The sequence below is a fragment of the Oryx dammah genome, unplaced genomic scaffold (genome assembly GCF_014754425.2).
Source record: "Oryx dammah isolate SB20612 unplaced genomic scaffold, SCBI_Odam_1.1 HiC_scaffold_16, whole genome shotgun sequence".
Taxonomy (NCBI): domain Eukaryota; kingdom Metazoa; phylum Chordata; class Mammalia; order Artiodactyla; family Bovidae; genus Oryx; species Oryx dammah.
In genome coordinates this window covers 49,321,377-49,346,739 of record NW_024070200.1, presented here as the reverse complement: position 1 = coordinate 49,346,739, position 25,363 = coordinate 49,321,377, and the positions used below count along the sequence as shown (strand labels likewise).

General features: G+C 52.0%; 1 protein-coding gene and 1 long non-coding RNA gene across 2 annotated transcripts; one reads left to right on the top strand and one right to left on the bottom strand.

Annotated features, from left to right (window-relative positions):
- Positions 1-1,904: 1,904 nt before the first annotated feature.
- Positions 1,905-19,066, top strand: ISG20 (interferon stimulated exonuclease gene 20). Its single transcript, XM_040257588.1, has 4 exons — positions 1,905-2,139; positions 2,428-2,679; positions 17,448-17,648; positions 18,853-19,066. Exons 2-4 carry the CDS (start codon positions 2,452-2,454, stop codon positions 18,937-18,939), a joined length of 516 nt encoding a protein of 171 aa, XP_040113522.1. The 5' UTR covers positions 1,905-2,139; positions 2,428-2,451; the 3' UTR covers positions 18,940-19,066.
- On the bottom strand, positions 12,770-23,404 carry LOC120875655. Its single transcript, XR_005724011.1, has 3 exons — positions 23,394-23,404; positions 14,111-14,113; positions 12,770-12,869 (listed from the first exon to the last, which is right to left on the bottom strand). It is a non-coding gene; the product is annotated as an uncharacterized LOC120875655 (long non-coding RNA).
- Positions 23,405-25,363: the final 1,959 nt, after the last annotated feature.

The window sequence follows — 25,363 nt, the reverse complement described above, 5'->3', positions numbered from 1 at the left end:
GTATCTGGTTTTCTTTTTGAGGTCTGTTAAATGAAGCTGGATGTCTCTTGGTGAATACATTAAGAAGCTGGGGAAATTCCTTTCCAAGCCACAAATCTTTGTGACAATTTGAAAGCAAATCTTGTTCCATGTGGATCTGGGGTAGGAAGTAAGAGGGGGGTGATAAACTCACCCCAGTACCTACAGACAACTTCCTCATTAAAGCTGATTTTTGCCCCAGTTGTAACTCTTTTATTCAATCGATACTGAGTGCTCCTTATGTACTAGACTTTGTTCTAAAGGGTCAGAGTTCTAGCCTGGCAGAGCTGTCGACTTAAAAAAATACAACCTAAAAGTTGAGAGTTATGTTTTATTCAGTGGGATTTTTAGGACTTCTACCCACTCCAGTGCTCTTGGGCTTCCTTTGTGGCTCAGCTGATAATCTGTCAGCAATGCGGGTGACCTGGGTTCGATCCCTGGCTTGGGAAGATCCCCTTTAGAAGGGAAAGGCTACCCACTCCAGTATTCTGGTCTAGAGAATTCCATAGACTGTATAGTCCATGGGATTGCAAAGAGTTGGACACAACTGAGTGACTTTCATTTCAGGCCAGGGAGACGGCATCTGAAGTGACCCTGAAAGAGTTAACTGCTCCAAGGAGGTGAGGGGAGGAGTCAGGTTATACAGAGGTTTTGAAACAAAGTTTTGCAAAAAAGAAAAAAAAAACAAAAGGAAAGTTTTTAACTTTTGTAACAGAAGTTTTGCAAAAGTTGTGGGTAGTCTGAACTTGAAAAGATTATTGTTAATTAAAGAAAACCAGATATACCAAGGGCTTCCCAGGTGGTGCTAGTGGTAAAGAACCCGCCTGCTAAGGCAGGTAGACGTAAGAGACGTGAGTTCGATCCCTGGGTTGGGAAGATCCCCTGGAGAAGGGCACAGCAACCCAGTCCAGTATTCTTGCCTAGAGAAACCCATGGACAGAGAAGCCTGGCCGGCTGTGGTCCATAGGGATGCAAACAGTCTGACATAGCTTGCATGCATGCACAGATATCCCAACTTAAGGAATTTAGTGTTTTTCTATGCATGGGAAGATGCAAGAATCTGGGCTCACTGGAGTCATTCCTTTCATATGCATCTCCGCTATCCCGGGCCAGTATCCTGCGTTCTTTTCACATCCTGAGCGCCCTTGGGCTCACCATACTGAGAGCGGCTACACTCTGATGACTGTTAGACTGCAGGTACCCTTACCTTGCTGAGTGCCCTTAAGGTTCGCCAGTTCACACTGGAGGGCTACCCTGCTGCTGATGGTGACATCCTTGTCTACGGATATGGCAGGAGATACTCCATTTCTCAGAGCATCAGTTCAGTTCAGTTCAGTTGCTCAGTCGTGTCCGAATCTTTGCAACCCCATAGACCGCAGCACACCAGGCTTATAATCCCTAGGTAATATAGCCAGGCTGGTGGGGACTCCCCCCAGGCCTGCTTCTCCTTGTCCTCAAACAGTGTCAGCATAGCTGGAGGCAGAGCCCTTCAAAGGCAGACATGACCATTTCTGAGACACCCCTGAACCGATGGAGGCCCTAGGGCTCCCTCACTGCCTCCTTGCCTCTGCTGGGTTGGCGGTGGGGGCTAGCCTCCTTGTGTCCCAACCTTCTCCTGCCCTTCCCAGTGAGTAACCTCAGTGTCCCAAGAGCCAGTTCTCCCTGCCCCCGTGAAAGACCTCACAGCATCAGATTTGGTGACGGCTCCAGAAGTTGTGGGACCAACAGGCTCCAGTCCCGGGGATGTTTATTTTCCGAGCAGAGGGTGAGAAACAAGAGACAGATGTTGCAATCTACAACATTCACATCAGCCGTGTCACCTGAGGAGGGGCGGGTTTGAGGGATTAGGTGGAGGGGCAGGGGCAAAGAAAGATGGGACATCCAGACACGGAGCCAGCAGCCAGCTTCGTCAGTCCTGACTCAGGCTACTGAGCTCCAGACAGGCCAGCAGCCCTAGGAGATGAGGCAGCCCAACCCACATGCCCGGCCTCCGCCCCTGACTTCACTTGATAGCAAACCAGAAACTGAAACAGGGTCAGGATTCCCGGCTTGAAGTCAGAGATGAGTCACTGCTAAGAGCAACAGCAGTAGCTGAGAAAGGGACATCAGAGAGGCAGGCAGGTGAGAGTGGGGGACAGGATGGGCGCTTCCAGACGTTTCTCCGGGGTGGTGGCCAGGGGTGGTGGTGGGAGGGGGGCATCTTGATCTCGAGGCTGCCTGGCAGGACCCGGGAGAGGCCATGGGATCACCGCGTGAAGAGGCCGGTTGGGGTGGCAAGCAGCCAGCTTCTCTGCGCCAGGTGGTTGTGACGAAGGGCAGGGCAGAGGGTGAGGCTGCCTGGGAGGTGGCTGAGGATGCCTGGGACCTCGGCCGGCCTTTCGAATGTGGCTCTCCTGCCGCCCCGTCCAGCACATCTGAGGGTCCTGGCGGAACATGGCAAGGAGCGCGGATGTGGTAGCCATGGACTGTGAGATGGTGGGGCTGGGGCCCTTCCGGGAGAGCGGCCTGGCTCGCTGCAGCCTTGTGGACTACCACGGCTCCGTGCTGTACGACAAGTTCATCCGGCCCGAGGGCGACATCACTGACTACAGGACCCCGGTCAGTGGAATCACAGCTCGGAACATGGAGGGGGCCACCCCGTTTGCCGTGGCCAGGCTGGAGGTAAGCGAAGGGCTGGATGCCAGCCGGGCCAACACTCACACGCCCCCACATACACAGGCTCCTCTGGTGCTTCCCCTGGGTGCTGACCTGTGACCTGTAATTCCTGCCATGTCCGACTCCCCACCACCCCTGCACCAACCAGGGTGTGAGAAACCCATTGGTGTGGCCATCGCATCCCCAAGGATCAGACATCAGACAACCTTAGGCTCGCCTCTAGGAGCAGCCTTCACAGCATCTGGTCCACCTTGCTGGTCTCATGATGGGGACACAGTCCTGCCTGATGCTCCCTGCACACTGATTTGGGGGCTAGATTCCCCATTCTCTCCCCTACACCAGCTGCCTCCGGGGAGCCCGGCAGGGGAAATGAGGATGGATGGGTTTTGGAGGCCCTCACTGGCAGGGGGCCCCTCCCTGAGCCCCCGGGAGAGCTGGCTCCCAGACCCCCACAGGCCATCCGTCCTTCCAGGTGGGTGGGACGTGCCAAAGTCTCCCAGTCCTCTGGCCCTCCAACTTGCGACACCTCCAGTTTACTTTCTGTTTCTCTGAATCATTCAGTGAAAAGGAAACTCAACCTCTCTAGAAGTGGCACCAGGGTTTAGTCATTTCTGGGAAGGTGAGCTCAATTTGGGGAAGTTCACAAAGAACACAAAGGCCCAGGGTTCACTTTAGTCCCATGTACTGTGCATGTGTGCGGCTCCCTGTGCCAGAGATGAGGCCACAACAATAGCCATTGTTTTCTGAGCGCTGGCTACTCACTGGATGCTCCCCGAGTTCCATCCGGGAGCTCATTCATGCCTCACAAAGCAGCCTGCCAGGAGCGTCCTCTGGAGCTGTTAGGTCAGGGCTAAGAGGGCCAGGTTTGAATCCTGGCTTTGCCCCTTACCTGCTAAGTGACCTTGTGCAGGTTCTTTGAACTCTCTGTATCCCATTTCCCCGATGGGAGTGATAACAGTAGCAATCTCACAGGATTATTGTGAGGATTGAGAAAGGGTTTGGAAAGAGTGCCTATAGAAGTATTAAAAACCCATTAACTAGGGACTTCCCCGGTGGTCCGGTGGTTAAGACCCTGCACTTCTGGTGTAGGGGGTGCAGGTTCAATCCCCTGGTCGAGGAACAAAGATCCCACATGCTGCGTGGCATGCCCAAAACACACACACACACACACACAACAGAATAAACCTGTTACTTGTTAGGATTCTTCCCTTGTTCCCATATTACAGATGAGGAAACAGAGTGTCTTGAACTAGATGTTGGTTTGCTAGGGCTGCGGAAACAAAGTACCACAAAGTGGTTTAGACAAGAGAAATGTCTGTTCTCACAGTTCTAGATGCTAGAAGTTCCCGGCCAAGGTGTCAGAAGGCTCCTTCTGAGGAGGGAAAACCTGACCTGCGTCTCTCTTAGCCTCTGTTGGTTTGCTGGCCATCTGTTTATGCGTTTGTTCCTTTATTTGGGGCTGCACTGGGTCATCATTGCGGTGCGCAGGCTTCTTCCTCCCTGGCTTGGAGCACAGGCTCTAGGCGCGCAAGCTTCAGCAGTTGCAGCGTGCTGGCTTGGTAGGTGCAGGCTCAATAGTTGTGGCTTAGTTGCTCTGTGGCATGTGGAATCTTCCTCGACCAGGGATTGAACCCACAACCCCTGCATTGGCAGGCAGATTCTTATCCTGCTGGCCATCTTTGATGGTCCTTGGTCTGGAGAAATGTTACCCCAATCTCTGCCTTCATGTTCACACGGCATTCTTCCTCTGTGTATGCCCCTGTACCAGATTTCCCTTTTATAAGGACACCGGTCATATTTGTTAGGGCAGTGGTCCCCAATCTTTTTGGTATCAGGGACTAGTTTCATGGAAGACAATATTTCCATGGGGCTGGGGGGATGGTTTCAGGATGATTCAAGCTCAGTAGGGTTTATGCTCCTCTGAGAATCTAATGCTACCGCTGATCTGAGAGGAGGCAGAGCTCAGGTGGTAATGTGAGTGATGGAGAGCGGCTGTAAATACAGAGGAGGCTTCGCTTGAGCCTCCTTTCACCTCCTGCTGTGTGGCCTGGTTCCTAACAGGCAATGCACTGGTAGTTGGGCACCCCTGTGTTACAGAACCAACATACTTCATTATGACATCATAACAATAACATCTTCCATGACCCCATTTCCAAAAAGGTCACATTTTGAGATGGTTGGGGCTTTCATCAAGTGGATTTGAGGGGGAACATATTCAACCCATATCACTGAGTATCTCTTACAAGTTCAGATAAATAGAATGTAAAAGGCTCAAAACCTCTAGACCTGTGTGTCCAACAGAGCATCATCTGTGATTAGTGAGCACGCTGAAAAGTGGCTGATCTGTAAATGTAAATATAAAATATGCACTGGATTATAAAGACCTGAATTAAAAAAAGAACCATAAAATGCCTCAATAATGTTAGACATGGAATATATGTTAAAATGATATTTTGGTATGTTAGGTTAAATAAAACACGTTGAAAGTCATTTAACCTATTTCTTTTAACTTTTAAAATATGGCTGCTGATGATTTAAAATTACACACGTGGCTCACATTATGTTTCTTTCTATTGGACAGCACTGTTCCAGAGTTGCTAACAGGATACTACAGAGCCCAGAGGAACCCACAATACATCAGGGTGGTTCTAGAAAGGCTGCACGAGGCTGGTACTGTTTGCCAAAGGGGTGGGAGGATTCAGTGCCTGCAACTCAGTGTGTCATAGGGAGCCACTGAAGGTTCTTGAGCGAGAGCATGGCAGGATCAAAACCACTGTCAAGAAAACCTGAACTGGGGTGCTGGGGAGACTGGATGGGAGTGAGGAAGGAGATGACAGTAGAGAGGAGAGTCAGAGAGACTGAGGAGCAGTTGCAAGGATCTTAGTCATCGGCAGCATCTGGAGGATGGGCAAGAAGGAACTGTTAGGACCGTGAACAAGAAGGAGAGGGGAACACAAAGGAGAGGTGGGGCTGTTGGCGCCGATGGGAGGCCCAGGGCCCCTGTGTGGAGCTGCCCATACTCAGATCCCCACTGAGCAGTCAGGTGGGCGGGATGGCATCTCTCCTCCTTCCCCGTCCCTCCCCACCCCAAGGTGGAAGAAGGGGCAGAAGAGTCCAGAGCAGGGGAGAGGAGGTGGCAGAGAAATGCAGTTCCCTGGACGCCCTCAGGCACCGGCCTGGGAGTCAGGACAGCTCGGTCCTCATCCACACTTGGTGCTGAAATGCGTTTGTTTTTCAGCTGGAGATGATGCCAGGCCCTTCCGGTGTGTAACACAGAGTGCTGCCCAGAGTAGGCACTTAATAGCCATTCAAGAGGGCTCCCCAGGTGTCTCGAGTGGTAAAGAATCCGCCCACCAATGCGGGAGATGCAACAGACACAGGTTCAATCCCTGGGTCGGGAAGATCCCCTGGAGAAGGAAATGCCTACCCTCTCCAGTATTCTTGCCTGGAAAATCCCAAGGACAGAGGAGCCTGGGGACTATAGTCCATGGGGTCGCAACGAGTTGGACACAACTGAGCACACACACACACTCACAGCCGTACCAGGAGGGAGGCGGGGACCCAAAGGCAGGGCAGCTCTTGGGAACCACCTTGTGGTTCACATTTCCTGCTCTGTCACTGACTGGTTGGTGTGACGTTTGGCAAGTTATTATTGAGGCTTTCTGAGCCTCTGTTGTCTCTTCAGTGAAGGAGGAGCTAGTGTGTCCTCCCTGGCCTTGTGAATGCTGGGTGTGGCGATGTGGTCTGTAGTTCAAAGCACAGTGCCTGGTTCAGGGTTGACTGTCACTCCATGTGCTCCGCTCCTGGAGAGGGCAGGGCAGGAACTCAAATTTTACATCCAGTCCCCTCTGCAACTTCCCCTGAGAACCGGGGGCTTAGACTCTGGTCCTCGTTTTCTGCACAGGGTAAGCTCCCTGCTCATCTCTCCTACCCAGCTGTCAGAGGAACTTCCCCAGGCCTGGCTCAGATCACAGTCCCCACTCTCATCCCCACCCCCTGGTTCAAATACCTGCAAAGGCTGCCCGTTGCCTAGAGTCCCCCTAACCCAACGTCCATGGTCCCCCAAACCCCACCTACCTACCTTTTCTGGCATCTCTCTCAGCTCAGCCATCACCCCCCAGTGCTTCAGCCCCATCCCGTCCCCCTCCCATTCCCCATTCCTTCCCCTGGAAATACTGCCCTCCTGGCAGGCTCAGGCCAGGGGAGTCCTGTGTGATGCTCTTCCTCCCTCCTCACCCTCCCCACCCCCCACTCTATCCACGTGGGAGTCTCACCCTCCTTGCTATAGCCCGCACACTTGGCATGCAGGATCTCAGTTCCCCGACCAGGGATCAAACCCGTGCCCCTGCAGCAGAAGTGCAGAGTCCTGGCCCCTGGACCGCCAGGGACGTCCCAGAGACGGCACGCTTTAGAGCCTGCCCGCCCGCCACATGGGCCTGCCTAGCTCTGCAGCTCCTGCAGGGTATCTTATCTACCCCAGCTTGGAGCCTGTGCTTTGAACCTAACAGGTGCCCTGAGAAAGTTTGTGGGACTGGAGTTGAACTGATTTTCAGGAGTCCTGGGGCTTACCAGGTGGCACTAGTGGTAAAGAACTCACTTGCCAACATAGGAGACCTAAGAGACGCAGGTTCAGTTCCTGGGTTGGGAGGAAGATTCCCCAGAGGAGGGTACGGCACCCCACTCCAGTATTCTTGCCTGGTGGGCTGCAGTCCATGGGGTCACAAAGAGTTGGACACGACTGAGGTGACTGAACATGCACAGGAGTCCTGGCAGCTGCGTGGACCAGAACTGCCTCTGCCTTCATGTTGGCCTTTGCTGTTAAGATGCAGTAATACATGCAGGGGGCAAGGAGCAAGCACACTGTCTTCAGACTTGGCTGGATGTGGGTCCAGTCCCAGCTCTGCCTTCTGATTGCCCCATGTCCTCCGGCTTGTTGCTAAACCTCTCTGTGACATAGGGGTGATGTGACAAAGTAGCACAGGTGTATCCAGCAAGGTGTCCAGGCCCTGTTCTAAGCGCTTTCAACACACCACTACCTTTACTCCCCACCACAGCCTGGAAGGTAGTCTCATCACTCCATTTTATAGATGAGCAAACTAAGACCCAAGGCTGAGCAGACTGTCCAAGGAAGGGGAGTAGCAAAGACTCAAATTCTGTCCCCGGGACTTCCTCTGCGATGTTCCAATCCTGTGATCAGTGTGAATCCTGTGAATTCACTTAACTGTGAATGCTAAGAGCCTGGTGGTGTTTTTCAGTCATCAAGTTGTGTTCGACTCTTTGTGACCCCATGGACTGCAGGACACCAGGCTTCCCTGTCCCTCACTATCTCCAGGAGTTTGCCCAAGTTCATGTCCACTGAATCGATGTTGGCCTCCAACCATCTCATCCTCTGTTGCCCTCTTCTCCTTCTACCTTCAATCTTTCCCAGCATGAGGGTCTTTTCCAATGAGTCATCTGTTTGCATCAGGTGGCCAAAGTATTGGAGCTTCAGCTTCAGCATCAGTCCTTCCAGTGAGTATTCAGGGTTGATTTCCTTTAGAATTGACTGGTTTGATCTCCTTGAAGTCTAGGGGACTCTCAAGAGTCTTCTCTGTGCCTGGTGTACACACAGTGTCAGTGCAGCATGAGAGTGAAGCTGAGGGATGAGGCAACTGCCATCATTTTCTTTTTGTTTTAAGATATATATATATATATATATTTAAATTTTTATTTATTTATTTTTGACTGTGCTGGATATTCACTGTTGCAAGGGTTTTTCTCCAGTTGTGGCGAGCGGGGTTACCCTTTAGTTGCAGTGCACAGGGTGGGCTCTAGGGTGAGACGGCTTCCGTAGTAGCAGCTCCCGGCCTCCAGAGCACAGTCTCAATAGATGTGGTGTACGGACTTAGTTGCTCTGCTGCCTGTGAAATCTTTCCGGATCAGGGATCGAACCTGTCTCCCCTGCACTAGTAGGCAGATTCTTCGCCACCGAGTCACCAGAGAAGCCCCTGTCATTTGTTTTCATGAACGAAGACATCGAGACACATTGACCCCACTCGTCATCCTCAGTATTTTAATCCCAAAGGCCAGGATCATAGAACCCAGGATGTACGGGGGGACTCGCCAAAGGGCAGAAGTCTATTAGCCATTTCTCAGACCCACAAGGCCAGGTGACACCTCTCAGGTGAGTCGAGGTTTCTTGCAGGCATTTTCCAAAGGTGGCTCACCAACCTGTCTCTTCCTCCCATGGGAATGGCGAGTGGACCAGGCTAGCAGTGAGCCATCAACCAGGTCGTGGAAGCCAGGCAGCCTCCGAGGAGCCGCTAAGCCCGCTAGCCCACCTGGGACAACCAGGGGCGATGTGGCTGCAAGGCACTGAAGCTTTGAGGGGACCTCCCTCACTCTGTGCTCTTTTTTAGTTTTTGTAATGGTGTTATATTGCTTTTATTTATTTATCTTAAATATTTATTTACTTGGCTGTGTTGGGTCATAGTTGCTGCACTCAGGATCTTTGCTGTTACATGTGGTATTTTTTTTTGTAGGGGCACACAGGCTCTAGAGCATTCGGGGTCTGTAGTGGAGGTGTCTGGGCTCAGTGGTTGTGGCACATGGGCTTGGTAGCCTCGCAGAATTTGGGAGCTTAGTTCCCTGACCAGGGATCGAACCCATGTCCCTTGCACTGGAAGGCAGACTCTTAACCACTGAGCCACCAGGGAAGTTCCGACACTGCTTTTATAATGCAAGGTAATTGCCTTGTTATCTTCTGACACCTGTAGGTCTGACTGTCATCTAGCACAGTGGTTCTCAGTGCACCGTGATTCTGCCCCCAAGGGGACATTTTTAACAACATCTGGAGGCATTTCTGATTGTCGTAAGTGAGGTGGGGAAGGCTGTCACTGATATCCAATGGCTCGAGGCTAGAGATGGTGCTAGACATCGTACAATGCACAGGACACACACTCACACCAAGGAAGTGTCGGGCCCCAGATGTTAGTAGTTCCAAGCTTGAGAACCCTGGCCTACAGAGAGCCCCATAAGCCAGGCTGTCAGCACAGGAGGGAACCTGTGAGGAGACTGAGGTCCAGAGAGGGGCAATGACTTGCTAAGGACACACAGCAGGCTGGGCTACAACTCAGTGCCCAGATTCAGAGCTCTCACCTGACAGGTCAATGCTCTTTTTAAAAAAAATATTTATTTATTTGGCTGCCTCGGCTCTGAGTCGAGACACACGGACCCTTCATCGTGGTGCATGGACATCTCTCTGGTTCTGGCTCGCAGGCTTGGTTACCCCTCAGCCTGCGGGATCTTAGCTGCCCAACCAGGGACGGAACCCACGTTCCCTGCACTAGAAGGCAGATTCTTAACCACTGGACCAACAGGGAAGCCCCTCAACACTCTTTTAAGTCCTGTTTTAATCTAATGATGATGGTCAATAACTTGTAACTCACTTTAAAAAAAACCCTAAGTTTTCTATTTATCTGTCTTATTTCTGGTTGCGCTGCGTCGTCGCTATGTGTGGGCGTCTCGCTGCAGTGGCTTCTCTTGTTGTGGAGCGCAGGCTCTAGGCGTGTGGGCTTAGATGCTCCACGGCATGTAGGATCTTCCTGCAGCAAGGCTTGAACCTGCATCCCCTGCACTGGCAGGCAGATTCTTATCTACTGCACCACCAGGGAAAGTCTGTAACATACTTTTGTAAGTAAATGCTCTTCTAATGTTAACCTGGTATAGTGAGTAGCATCCACCCCATGACTGGGATTGGAGAATGAGAATGATGCTGTGAGTTCGCACGTAGAGAAACTGAACCTTGTGAGTCATCGTAGTTTAGGTGGGAAACAGAGAGGAAGCCACGGTGGCTTGCGAGCAGGGAGTGGTTTCAGTTGTGCCAGTGACATAGCCCTTGCCTGGGTCAAGACCCTGTTGGGGGTCCCGACACCTGGCATGTCTTTCTGGGACTCAGCCAGGTGAAGGTGGACAACTTTGTCATCCAGGTTTTCCACGGGTTAAGCAGCCTTGGGGGAAGCAGACACAAGCTAGGGGCCAGGACACCCGGAGAGCCTGGCAGGGGACAGGAGGAAAGAGGGGGTCCAGGACCACTCCTGACGATGAGAGTAGCGGACCTCCACAAGGGCAGCATTCTTCAGAGTGCCTTATGATCACCTCTCCTGGCCCCAGGCATGAATGCTCGGACAGATGGAAAGACGGGTGCATGATGGGAGCAGCGGGCTCTGTGGGGCTGCACAGACATCAGAGCCGGCATTTCCAAACTCGGCAGATGGGAGGAACACCCTGGAACATTTGCTAATGCCCCTTCCTGGTGATGATGCTTCAGCTGGTCTGGAGTAGGGCCCCGCCCTCTGGTCTTTTAACAAGAGCCCCTGGTGATTTTTTGATCAGGCCCATCCGGGAAATACTTGGACTAGAGGGGAAACACAGTGGAAAGAGGATGCGGGCAGATTCCTGCACCTGGGCCTGTCATTCCCCTAATGAGTGAGATGGTACACACCACTGGGCACCCCCTGTCCCTGTGGGTAAGATGCTATGACAATCCCCGCCTTATAGGGCCCATATTCTGGAATCAGAAATCTTTACTGAGGGCTGTCATGGGTTCAGCAGTGGAAATTATTAATTAATTTTTTCTGTTATATGATATTTTATTTAGGGTTATTACATCACTGTTTTTTTTTTTTTTAAGTTTTTATTTTGCATTGTTCAGTTCAGTTCAGTCACTCAGTTGTGTCCATCTCTTTGCGACCCCATGAAATGCAGCACTTCATTCCAGGCCTCCTTGTCTATCACCAACTCCTGGAGTTTCCGCAAACTCATGTCCATTGAGTCAGTGATGCCATCCAACCGTCCCATCCTCTGTCGTCCCCTTCTCCTGCCTTCAGTCTTTCCCAGCATCAGAGTCTTTTCAAATGAGTCAGCTCTTCGCATCAGGTGGCCAATGTATTGGAGTTTCAGCTTCAACATCAGTCCTACCAATGAACACTCAGGATTGATCTCCTTTAGGATGGACTGGTTGGATTTCCTTGTAGTCCAAGGGACTCTCAAGAGTCTTCTCCAACACCACAGTTCAAAAGCATCAATTCTTCGGCACTCAGCTTTCTTTATAGTCCAGCTCTCACATCCATACATGACTACTGGAAAAACCATAGCCTTGACTAGACAGACCTTTGTTGACAAAGTAATGTCTCTGCTTTTGAATATGCTCTCTAGGTTGGTCATAACTTTCCTTCCAAGGAGTAAGCATCTTTTAATTTCATGGCTGCAGTCACCATCTGCAGTGATTTTGGAGCCCCCCCAAATAAAGTCTGACACTGTTTCCCCATCTATTTCCCATGAAGTGATGGGACCGGATGCCATGATCTTACTTTACTGAATGTTGAGCTTTAAGCCAACTTTTTCACTCTCTTCTTTCACTTTCATCAAGAGGCTTTTTAGTTCTTCACTTTCTATCATAAGGGTGGTGTCATCTACATATCTGAGGTTATTGATATTTCTCCCAGCAATCTTGATTCCAGCTCGTGGTTCATCCAGCCCAGCGTTTCTCATGATGTACTCTGCATATAAGTTAAATAAGCAGGGTGACAATACACAGTCTTGACGTACTCCTTTTCCTATTTGGAACCAGTCTGTTGTTCCATGTCCACTTCTAACTGTTGCTTCCTGACCTGCATACAGATTTCTCAAGAGGCAGGTCAGGTTGTCTGATAGTCCCATCTCTTTCAGAATTTTCCACAGATTTTGTATTGGGGTATAGCCAATTGATGGGGCTTCCCCAGTGGCTCAGTTGGTGAAGAATCCGCCTGTAATGCAGGAGACCCGGGTTTGATCCCTGGGTAGGGAAGATCTCCTGGAAGAGGGCATGGCAACGCACTCCAGTACTCTTCCCTGGAGAATCCCATGGATTGAAGTACCTGGCTGGCTACAGTCCATAGGGTCACAAAGAGTCAGACACGACTGAGCATGCCCATAGCCAATTAACAAACAATGCTGTGACAGTTTCAGGTGAACAGTGAAGGGCCTCAGCCATACACATGTGTGTATGTACACTCAGCCGCTCAGTCATGTCTGACTCTTTGCAACCTTATAGACCATAGCCCTCCGGGTGCCTCTGTCTATGGAATTTTCCAGGCAAGAATACTGGCATGGGTTGCCATTTCCTCATCCAGGGGACCTTCCAAACCCAAGGATGGAACATGCATCTCTTGGGCCTCCTTGCAGATTCTTTACCATTGAGCCACCTGGGGCTAGGAAGCCCTAGCCATCCATATATCTATTCTATTTCCCAAACAGAAATTATTAATTTCAACTCTGAAATTAATAATGCTAATACAATCCCTAGATTCTCAATAGATGGTAATAATAGCAACTATAATAATAGTGACAGGTTCAGGCAGGTCTGGACACGGCATCTCAGCAGTCAACTCACAGGCTGTGTGACCTGGGCAAGCTTCTTACCCTCTCTGATCCTCAGCCCCTTCCACTATAAAATGATATTAAGAACACTCTTGTTGTGAGGCCTCATGATGAGGTGTGGAAAGTACTTGACCCAAAGCCGGGCAATGAGAATGGGTGGATGAATGTCCCTTTCCCCCACCCCCTCCAGTTCTTTCCAGGAACCTGAGCCTCCACCCAGCGCATTGAACGCATTTACCTCATGACACTGATTCAGGGCAGGTCGGCAGCCAGCAGCTCACACAGCCCGGAGGCCCTGCCAGCTGGCACCTCCGTACCACCCTGGATTTCCCTCTCTGCCTTGCCTCAAAAAGTCCGTGAAGCTCACCTCTCCAGGCTCTCCCTTTACAAAGAGGGAAACTGAAACCCAGAGATGGTCCTTGACCTCCCTGAGACCACACAGCAAGTCCCAGAATCTGTCCTGAAGAGTTGACATCTCTCTGCTGAAGAGACAGGTCTCCTCATTTTCCTGCCTCTTCATCCTTCTACTTCTTGTCCACTTCATTTTATTTTATTTGTCTCATGATGAGTCTCATGGTCCTGAATGTAACCATGCCCGCCCCCCCCGTGGGGACCCTGGGCTCGGGAAGTGATGAATTTCCCCGGAATCCATCCCACGATGACTTGGCCCTCTTAGCCTGGGATCGGCTAGTGTGGTTGACTCTGGGATGTCACAGCCCCCTCAAGGCTTGTGTGAACTAGACCTGAGTCATCTCCTAGACAAGAAAACAGGCCCACTGTTCAGAAACATAAAAGATGTCAGCAAGGAAAGGTATGTGACCCCCAGCTGCCCGGCAAGGCCACATCCCCTGGCCCTGGGCCTCGACCCCTCCCCTGTGTGCTGCCCGAGCCCTTTCCTTCACACAAAGGGTTCTCTTCCAACCTCTGCTCAGAGGTCGTGTGCCCTTATCGCTCAGGGGGCCCCCAGACCTCCAGCATCCGCACCATCTGTTAGAAAGGCAAAATCCCGCAGTCGAATCCAGATTTTGGTAAGGTTGACTAGCTGATCCCTAAGCCCAAGTGTGACAAGCACTGATGTCTCTCAGGAGTGGCCCAGCTTCATTCTTGGAGCTTTTTCTCCAGTCCCTAGGTTGGGCAGGAGTCTGTCTGAAGGAAGTGTTAGTTGCTCAGTTGTATCTGACTCTATGTGATCCCATGGATTGTCTCCTTTATCCAGGGGATTCTCCCAGGCAAGAATACTAGAGCAGGTTGCCATTCCCTTCTTCAGGGGATCTTCCCAACCCAGGGATCAAACCCAGGTCTCCTCATTGCAGGCAGACTCTTTACTGCCTGAGCCACCATTCCCAACAAAACCTCAGTAATGGAGGGGCTGATGGTGGGATGGACCCACCCTGTCTCCAGTGCTGTGACTGTGGACAGGTCCCCTCACTTTTTAAAAAAATTTATTTGCCTGCATCATGTCTTAGTTGCAGCATGCAGGATTTTTGTTGCATCATCCAGGATCTATCCTTGCAGTGGGTGGTCTCTCTAGTTGACACATGCTGGCTTATTTGCTCCATAGTGTGTGAGGTCTCAGCTCCCCAACCAGGGATCGAACCCACTTCCCCTGCGTTGCAAGGTGGATTCTTCACTGGACTGCCAGGAAGTCACTTCTGGGAGACTCGGCTTCTCTTCTGCAAAGTGGCCACTAGGGGGAGCAAGTCAAAGGTCCCACTTGATGTCTGGGGAAGCAGCTAGAAGCAGAAGCAAGACACTGGAGGGTGTTAGCCACCTACAGGTTCCTTCCTGGGCACAGAGGAAGAGACGAAGGCTGCTGAAGAGCTATCCAAGGCTGACCTGAGATGGCTATGAGCTGCTGCCCATACGGCACCTAGGACAGCTTGCCCCAAGCACTCCCCCAACCCCGTCCTCCCCAGGGGCAGCCAAGAGAAGGAAAGGTGACACCTCCGTGTGGCCAGTGACTGAGGCTGTCCATTTGGCCACCGTGGGAAAGGAGGTGAGAACAGAAGCAAGAGGGGTGGCCTGGGCACACGGGCAGGGCACCAGGCTGGGGCACTCTCCGGGTCGCCCCCTGCAACTTGCCCGGGGTGCTGGCAGAGGCTGGGAGCAGGAGGCTCTTCCATATAACATGGTATGACCAGCAGGCACTGGAGCCATGCCCACTGGCTTTGAGGGCTGGCCCTGCCACGAACTACCTGTGTGACTGTCCCAGTTATCAAATGATGCTTAGCAAGTCACCCCAAAACCAAGTGCTCCAAACAATGTCAATATTTATGTCACCCATGCATCTGCAATCTGGGCAGGGCTGGGACAGGGACAGCTGATCGGCTGAGGCACCTGGCCAGCCCGGGGTTGGAATCACGGGACGGGTCACTCACCCACCTGTCGTGTGGCTGGGGCTCCTTGGGCACAACTCTGTAACTCAGGGTGGTTTCCGCAGCATGGTGGTTTCAGGGTGACTCAGGGATCCTGGAACACTGGCTCCATTGAGCGGTGAGACATCAGACAGCCTGTCTCATATTCAAGGTGAAGGGAATCAGATGGCATGTTTCCTTTTCTTTTAAAAAATTGATTTATTTTTGGCTGAGCTGGATCTTCTTCATTCCTGCATCCCGAGTGGGCTATCTCTAGTTGCGATGAGCAGGGGCTACTCTCTGGTTGTGGTGCACAGGCTTCTCATTGAGGTGGCTTCTCTTGTTGCAGAGCACAGGCTCTACACTCAGGCTTCAGCAGTTGGGGCGCCTGGGCTTAGCTGCAGCATGTGGGATCTTCCCAGACCAGGGATCGAAACCATGTCCGCTGCATTGGCAGGCAGATTCTTAATCGCTAGACTACCAAGGAAGTCCTAGGCTCTGTCTGTTCTGAGAGGAGTGTCAAGGAATCTGCAAATATTTAAAAATCATCGGAATCACCTTGGATAAATTACTCCACTTCTTGATAGTTCAGTGTTTTTCAACTGCAAAATTCAGTTAAACACAGCCCTCCCTCATAGCTGTACTGGTTTTCTACAGTTGTTATAACAAAACCATAGACTGGGTGGTTTAAAATAGTGCAAATTTATCATCTTACAGTTCTGCGGTTCAGAAACCCAATGGGAGTCTCATTCTTTTGAGACTGAAGTGTCCACAGGGCTGTATTAATTTCTAGAGCCTCCGATGTGTGTTAGTTACTCAGTCACATCCGGCTCTTTGTGACCCCATAGACTGTAGCCCACCAGGCTCCTCTGTCCATGGAATCCTCCTGGCAAGGATACTGGAGTGGGTAGCCATTCTCTTCTCCAGGGGATCTTGCTGACCCAGGGCTCGAACCTGGGTCCCCTGCGTTGTGGGTAGATTCTTTACCCTTTGAGCCACCAGGGAAACCTCGGAGGAGGCCTGGTGAAGGATTCATTTCCTTGTCTTTCCCAGCTCCTAGCTTTTTGTGTTCCTGACTCTGAGCCTCTTCCTCTGCTTCCACAGCCAGAGACAGACCGTCAAGTTCTCAGGTCAGATCTCTCTGACCTTCACATATAAGGACCTTGGGATTATGCTGGGCCCCTCTGAATCATCCAAAAACTCCCCCTAGCTTTACTTTTGGTTGCTCTGGGTCTTTGTTGCTGCCTGTGGGTTTTCTCTTAGTACCTGGACTAGGGATCAAACCCGTGTCCCCTGCATTTGGCAGTTGAATTCTTAACCCCTGGACTACCAGAGAAGTCTCAGAAACTCCCCCTATTTTAAGGTCATCTGATTAGCAACCTGAAGTTCATTTTCAGCTTTAATTTCCCTTTGCCATGTAACATGTTTACAGGTCCTGGGGATTAGGAAGTGGGCATCTCTGGGAGGTTATTATTCTACCTGCCACAAAGGGTTGTTGAAAGGATCAAATAACATAATGTATGTGATGAACATCAGCGAGTGCCTGGCTCGTGGGACAAACTGTTAGTCACTTACTTTTGTTCCACTCTTTGTGACCCCACGGACTGTAGCCTGCCAGGCTCCTCTGTCCATGGGATTCTCCAGGCAAGAAAAGTAGAATGGGTTGTCATTCTCTTCTCCAGGGGATCTTCCCAACCCAGGGGTCGAACCGGTCTCCTATATTAGCAGGCAGATTCTTTACCGTCTGAACCACCAGGGAAACCCCCAAGGCAACCACCAAAGAAGCTGGGATAGGCCTTCGGGCAGAACTAAACTGTTGAAGGTGGTGAAGGGCCTGCTCCAGCCTCTTTTTCTCCCTGATAGATATGTCCCAAGCCCAGAGAGGGATGGTGGTTTGCTCATGCTCACACAGCAAGTCCAGGAGGGGCTGCTCCAGGCCCGCCCCCTTGATGGCACCGCGTTGTCCCAGACCCACCTGGAAGGGCCCTGGGTGACGTGCGGGGCCTGTGTCTTCCCCGCCAGATCCTGCAGGTGCTGAAGGGCAAGCTGGTGGTAGGCCACGACCTGAAGCACGACTTCAAGGCGCTGAAGGAGAACATGAGCAACTACGCCATCTACGACACGGCCGCCGACCGGCAGCTGTGGCGCGAGGCCGGCCTGCAGTACTGCCGGCGGGTCTCCCTGCGCGTGCTGAGCCAGCGCCTCCTCGGGCGGCGCATCCAGGTGAGGGCCACCCCGTTACCTGGCGGGGGTGGGGGGCTGGCCTTCCCTGCTGGACTCTAAAGTCCCTCAGTGCCTCCAGAGCACATATGTGGCCCCAGCCATGCTCTGCTCACCCCAACTTCCCCACATAGTCCTGAGAGGCTGTGTGCTCTGAGAGGTGCAGGTTTTCCCCAGAAGGAGGGCAGGCACCGCGTCTATCTGAGCGCTGACCCGGGAAGCCTGTAGGGTGAGGCTGAGGGCCAGGGAAGGGAAGGCAGCCCATCAAGGTGATTTAGTTTGTTTTCAGTCAGGCCAGTTTCCCTGTGGGTAACTGAGGCTTCACCCTCCAGCCCACCTCGGGAACTGTGTATAGCGCAGACCTCGGGTGTCCCCAGGGAGCCGCACCGATTACACACAGTGCCCATCAGGCCGCAGCTGATACTGCTTTTGGGGCCCTAACTCCGAGCCCCAGGCGGGAGCAGGCGTGTGCTGGGAGCTCACCAGGGCGGAAGGGCCCATTGAGGCTGGCTGGACACTAGGAGCTGCAGCCACTTGGGCTCGGCGGATGTTTAAGAAGCAGCTGCTTGGGGCCAGGCTGGACCAGAGGCTGAGGACCTGGGTGAGCAAGGTACCGCCGGCCCTTGAGAAACTCTTGGTTGAAGGGAGAGAGGCCCATGACCTGTCCATCAACACATCTGAGCGGGGAGGGCAGGTGTCCTGAGCAGGGACGGAGGACAGGGTCAGGCAGGACACCAAGTCTGAGTGGAGGGTGCAGGTGTGTCTTAGTGGAGGAGGCAGGAGAGAGGGGCCTGGGGAGGGGAGAGCCTGAGGCCCAGTCTGCGGAACTGGGGGGCAGCTTGTCTGGGGAGCAGGAATGTGCAGGAGGCAGGGGATGGGCATGAGTTTGGGCTCCTCTGCAGGGCTTGTGGCACCAGGGACCGAGGACAGAGTGTCAGCTCCTGGCCTCACTGAAGAGCCCTATTCTCAACATGCTGAGCAAGGAGCACTCTGGAAACATCTGTGTCCATGTTCCCCGAGCCCTGGGCTCCTGTGAGAACTACTTGAAGCCTGGCCTGCTCCAGCTACCAGCTGAGTCTGTGTACCAGGGGCTATAGAGACTCACCCTGACCCACTTCAGCCCTGGACTCAGGCTGTCAGCAGGGAAGGCCCGGGTCCCATGGCGCCTGGATTGATCCCCTGTCCCCTCTCTGCCCTGTGTCTGCAGGACAGCGTGCTGGGACACAGCTCGGTGGAGGATGCCAGGGCAGCCATGGAGCTCTACCGCATCTCCAGGAGGATTCGAGAGCAGTGAGGGCTGCCCGCCTGGTGGAGTTCAGCCCCTCCCCAAGGACAAGAGGCCTTTTGTCTCTTCGGAACAAAAACTCTATTGCTTTTGTAAAATACATTTTTAGCAATAAAATAGCTCTATATTTTCTCCACTCCCTTAGATCCTCCTCTTTTTCTTTCTTCTCTCTGAGCCGGGCATTGGTGGATCCCACCCAGCACTTGAGAGGACAGCGAGCATGAACTGGGACGGGGGCTCAAGTGTTCCCGTCACTTAAGGGATGTCTGTGTTAAGAAGTGTCAGTTTCCTTAACGTCTTGAATCTGTGAGTCTGAGAAGAAGTCCATGTGACGATTAATACAATTAATTACCTCCACCTGCCTTTCTAGCTGCATTTATACCCAGAAAGGGGAACTGTTTCCTGAGGATAACACCCAGGTCGAACGTTGTGCAGTAGAATAATCTGCAGAGTTGTTATTTTAATCCCTGACTGGGTCCCTCTTCAGCTTCATTGAACCAGAATCCCTGGATGTGGGGGTTGGGGTGGGGCGTGGGGGTGAGGTAGGTACCTGTTAGTATTTTGACCTCCAGAGGTGATCCTGATGCATAAGACATTCAAGTCACATAAGGTACCTTTTCATCACCCTGGTACTTGAGCATCACATGCGGGCTGCTGGGCCCCATCCCAGAGTTCCTGATTCAGCAGGGCTGGGCGGGGGAAACCCAGGAACCTGCATTCCCAACAAGTACCCTCTTGATGTCTTGTGCTGATCCAGGGACCATGCTTTGAGAAGCGCTTCCCACATCAGGCGACTGTGCTGTGCAGCCAAGGATGAGCCACTGGCCTAAGGGCTGTGTCCCACCAGGGGGACTGTGGTCACCGGTCCAGCTTCACCCCCTCCAAGTCCCTTGGCTGCCTTCATGCAGAGAGAGGGCGCAGCCCTGTTGGATGTGTCCTCTATAGCCCACTGCAGGGATGAGGGGCTCCAGGTGAGATTAAACCCAAGGATTCAAATCCGGGCCCATCCGACTCCAAACTCCGGGGCTTTACACTCAGTCTGTTTTACAATGGCAGCCTCCCGTTTGTGCCACTGGCCTCTGAAAGCCTGGCTAGGGAAGGCGAGGGGGAAGTGCAATTTGACCTCTCTGGATTCTCCCTTACCTTGTTGCCCACGTTTTGGAGTCCGGACCTCTGCTGTTTGTTAATGAACTTTGGAACCTGTTGGGTGCAGCTGCTTGTCTGGCTGTGAGTGGCCACCAGGTGGAGCCCTTGAACCATTTTATTCACTTGCAAGTAGAACCAGCCTGAGGGACTCTGGCAGGCGGTGGGAGGGGCTGGGTCTTTAACATGAATGGAGGGCAGCTCCAGGGACCCTCTAGATGCCCTCATCAGCTGCTGAGCGGAGGCTCAGGGCAGCCGGGGCAGTAGTGCTGCCTGGCTTGGAAGGTGACCCCGGGGCTCCGTGACTCCCAGCCCGAGTCCTTCCAGGGCTCCAGGCTTCCTGGAAAGAAGAGGAGCCAGGGTTCCCAGAGGAAAAGCTTTCCCAAAGGAAATCTCTAACCTGAAGTCCTGGTTCTGGCTCTGGGGCTTGGATGCCCCAGGGGAGGGAAGAGCTGGCAAGGGAGCTTACCTCCTAGGTGGCCCCGAGGTGAGGGTCAAGACCCCAGAGGACAGCATGTGCTGTGGCCCCGCCCTCACCCCAGGCCCCTGCCTCCTGCACAGCCAGCTCTCAGGGGACGAAGCCCAGTCACGGAGAAGGACAGGCTGATGCTCTAGAGAGACCCCAGCTTCAGTCAGCCCTCCTGGCTCCGTGTCTCCCTCTGTGAGATCAGGGTCTCATCCATCAAAGGCTGAGAAGGGGACTGAGACCCCATAGACAGGGTGCCCAGCACTGGGCTGGGGAGGTGAGGACCCATGAACAGCACCGTCACCACTGGTCCTAATAAAGGAAGAGCCGCTCCTGAGGGCCCTCTGGACCCCTGACCTACCTGGGTCCCCACACACCTGTGGTGGTGCTGGCTGGATTTCTCCTTCCTCCTCCTCACTCTCCTGTAGATCCTTGAGGTCAGGGCTGCTCCACTGTGATCTCATTATTCCCAGAGCTTGCCACAGGCCCTGGTGTCTGCCAGTGGGTGAGGAGATGGATGGAGTGATGGAAGGAAGGAAGGATGGAGGGATGAGTCCGTTCTTATCCGATGCTGGAATAAGACGCCTCGTGTCTGACCTCAGCTTCCTCCTCCTCGAGCTCCCCCACCTGACAGAGCTCCTCTCCTTCCCTGAGCCAGTGCCCATCACACAGCCCAGCACCAGGACCAAGTGACACAGTGGCCGGCACTTCTCGGGGCTCTTGGGGCACCAGGCACCGTTCTAGGTGCTTCACATGTGTGATCTCGTGTGTAGTAGGGGCTGTTACTCTGCTCACTTTGTGATGAGGAAGTTGAGGTACAGGGAGGTTGAATAACTTGGCCAAAGTCATACAGGGATTAAGTGATAGGTCTAAGACTTGAATACTATTAAAGGAAAAGATGCTTGCAAGTTTCTAATCATGTAGGGAACTGACAAATCAAATCCCTTCTCCTTCTGCGGCAGCACAAGTCCCATCCCAGGTTTGACTGGCTGGCTGGCTGAGGAGGGAGCCTCTGGCTGCTGCCTTGGGAGACGGGGAGCCCAGGCCAGGCAGAGAGCAAGGGAAGGGCCTGAGGCTTGGGCACTGGGGGCTTCTCCATCAACTGTGTGTGCTGAAGGGCTGGGGGAGGCCCTGGTCACCAAGTAGGTTGGCTTGGAGGCCACAGAGCCCCCCACTGCCCCAGATCCCTGGACCCAAGTCACCTCGCTTCCCTCTGCCTTTGGAGACAGGCCTGTGTGGGCATCTCTCAGCTTCTCCCCCAGTCTGTCCATCAAGGCTGCAGAGAACATGGAGACCATCTGCTCACCATCCTTCCCCTGACCCTTCTCCACTTGGTACATTTTTTCAAACTTCAGTTTTGTTTTCTTAAAAAGATAATATATTTACATGTTTCAAAATAAAGATATTCTAAAAAAGCCTCACATTGAGAAACCTGGTTTTACCTGTGTCTCCATCCACTCTCATCTCATCTCCCCTAACCACCAGAACCACTGCTCCACTAAACTCTCCAGAGTCCTTCTCAAGCTTCTTAATACAAATCAAGCAAATACAATCGTATTTATTTTTATTTCTTCCCTTTTTATTACATAAAAAATAGCATACTGCACGTAGATTTGTATCTTACTCCTTTTACTTAGCATATCCTGGAGATATTTGCGATCATTACTTGAGAGCATCCTTATATTTTTCCAGCTGTATAGTATTCCCTCTCCTGTCTGTACCTTGGCTTGTTAATCAGCATCCTAAAGATGAGTACATGGGTTGTTTTCAACCTTTCCAATCTTAGTCTCAAATGAGATCTTGAGTAGGAGATTGATGCAGGCAAGGCTGCTCTGGTTAGAGAAAGTGCTAGGTGAGGTCAACACCACCTTGAAACCCCACTGCCTCATCAGAAACCTAGGGCTCCAGAGAACACAGCTTAAAAACCACATTAGCCTAATTTTCTCATTTTACAAATGGGAAACTGAGGTTCAGATCGGGGACAAGACTCATCTGTGGTCATGACTTGTCCTGTGGCAGAACTGAAACTAGATACCAGACTTCTTGGGCTCTCCAGCTACTCAAGGTTCATCCTTGGGGGACCAGGCCAGAGCTGTGGGGCCACTTAACAGGAGGCAGGGCCACATGTGACTTTGGATCCATCCATGGACGTAGAATCCTCCTCCCTCTCATTCTGGGCTTCTGCTTTCCCTTCCCCTGCTTAGGGTCAGCCTCTCTGTAGGTCCAGTAGAAAGGATTTTGCATTCTCTAAAGGAAACACAACCTCTTCAAACAGGGCAAGACCACTCAGGCTGCTGAGCTGGACTCTGCAGAAGTGGAAAGTCAAGGAATGTGCAGCAACAAGGGAGTCTGGGAGACCTCAGACTGTGGGGGTGCCTGGAAGCAGTTCAGGTGTTTCTTTTTTAATTAAGTTATTTTAATTGGAGGCTAATTACTTTACAATACTGTAGTGTTTTCTGCCATACATTGAATCAGCCATGGGTGTACATGTGTCCCCCATCCTGAACCCCCCTCCCTCCCCATCCCATCCCTCAGGGTTTTTAAAATTCTTTTTATTTATTTGCGTATTTTATTTTTGGCTGTGGTGGATCTTCGTTGCTGTGTGGGCTTTCTCTAGTTGTGCTGAGTGGGGGCTACTCTCTAATTGCAGTGTGCTGGCTTCTTGCCGCGGGGGCTTCTCTTGTTGCTGAGCACTGGCTCAGTAGTTGTGGCCCACGGTCTTAGCTGCCCAGAGGCATGTGGAATCTTCCTGGACCAGGGATCGAACATGTGACTGCAGGCAGATTCTTAACCACTGGACTACCAGGAAAGCCTGAAATGTGTGTTTCTGACAAGCATCACTGGAGATTTGGACCACAGGCAAGTTTTGGTGGAATCATGTTATGACAAGAAACATGTTCACCAGCAAGCATATTTGGCAGAGGTCATGGGGACGGAGGGGTTCCCTTCTCCAGGGGGATCTTCCTGACCCAGGGATTGAACCTGGATCTGCTGCGTGGCAGGCAGATTCTTCACCATCTGAACCACTAGGGAAGTCCAACATGAGCCTTAATCCTCTGGCCCATCTGTCTTACTAGCCTCCCAGCCTACAGGAAATGGTTCCCTCCTGTTGCTTCTTCCCGTATCTAGAGTCACACTATTACAATCATGGATCTTATAAAACTATATACTATATGAATTGTTTGGAGGAATCTAGTCACCGTTATTTTTTTTAATCACAGACTCAATCCTAGATCTGTTAAAGAGAAACAAGAATCTTGTAAAATAAGCAGAATACAGGTAATACAGTTACTGACATCAGCCAGGTGCTCAGTGAGTAAGTAGCGTTATCGTCTAAGGAGTTACACGGCTTGCACAGGGAAAATTCATCTTTATGGTGGTTCAGGCATTTCTGCCCTTGGGGAGTGTGGTTAACACGTAGTGCAGATGCACAATGCACACCAGAGGGGAGGGGGAGGCCGAAGGGCAGAGAAAAACTTTATGTTGAAATTTTTCTTGCCTTGCTTTAATATATGAGTTTTCCTGAGGGCCCCTGGGAGCCCTCCCCTTCCACCTCCCCTGCTTCTGGGTGAAGATCACATGCTTCATCCCACTACAGGAGTGAGGGGCAGCAGTGGGTGGGGGTGGGGGTCCTTCCCCTCCCCTCCCCCACAGCTCTGCTTGCCTGGAGCCCCTCTGGCCCTGGTCATGCCAGGATGCTGGACTCTGAGGCTTTGGGGCTGAGACCGGGAGATTTGCGGGGCCTTCACTGCCACCAGTTACTGTAAAGGGTTTTTGGTCTCAATGCAGGGGAGCACATGGGCACACACACATGTATACACACACACATGCACACACACACACACACACGCGGGCACTGAGCATGCTCACAGAACATCTTTCTAGAGAGGCATCCAGGTGCTGTCATGGCCCCTTTAAGAGTTAGAGGACAGGAAGTTGGCACTGGGGTGGGGCCCAACATCCTGTGTCACAGGCTGACTCACACCCACAGGCTCTGGTTCAGGGGTGAGTGGGAGTCAGAGGGAGGGGCTCCCAGAGACCCAAGTTTGGGTGAGGGTGGAAATTGGCTAGGACTGTTCTGAGCTCTAGGCAACTCTGGGGCAATTAGAGTATGCAGATTTTCTTTTGGGGGGTTTATATTTTCTTTCATTTTTCTGTTGAGGTTAAAAAGGACATTGTAAATGGAGAAGGGAAGAGGGTTTTCTCGGCAATTGACAGCAGGATCTTTGGGAACCAGAAGCTCCAGAAAAAAATTTTAAATTATATGTATTTTGTAGATCACATTGTGTCTGAGTCCAAGAGAAACAAGAATCTGCAGCAGGAAGCAGTCAGCACACAGAAACATACATGTGTGTGCCCCCTCATACTCGAGCGATGCAGTTTCTTTGACAAGGGAAGCAGCAACCCCCACCCCCTACAAAGAAACCTGCCCAAGAGAACTTAAAGAGAAATTTTCCCTTTAAGAACAGAGTCACCCAGTAATTTTTGCCCTCCTGATCAGAAGACAGGAAAAAAAGAAAAGAAAAGAAATCCCAGGCTAACACACCTTAAGGCTGTAGTGGCCCTGCTCCTCTCCCTGCAGAGGCAGGACCTGCTGTTCTGATCACTGAGGCAGCAGGCCCACATCGCTGCCCCTCTCCAACACTGCGACAGGTGTCTTACAGTTTTTGTGTTGCTTCACCAACTCCTACTTTGATTCCCCAGAGAGTAGCTGGGATGGACAGTATCTACCCCTGGCTTCCTCTAAGGTGGCCTCTAGGCAGCGGGTGTTTAGTGAGCCTGCACAAATTCTGGAGCCAATCTCAGGTGGGGCTGGAACACCCC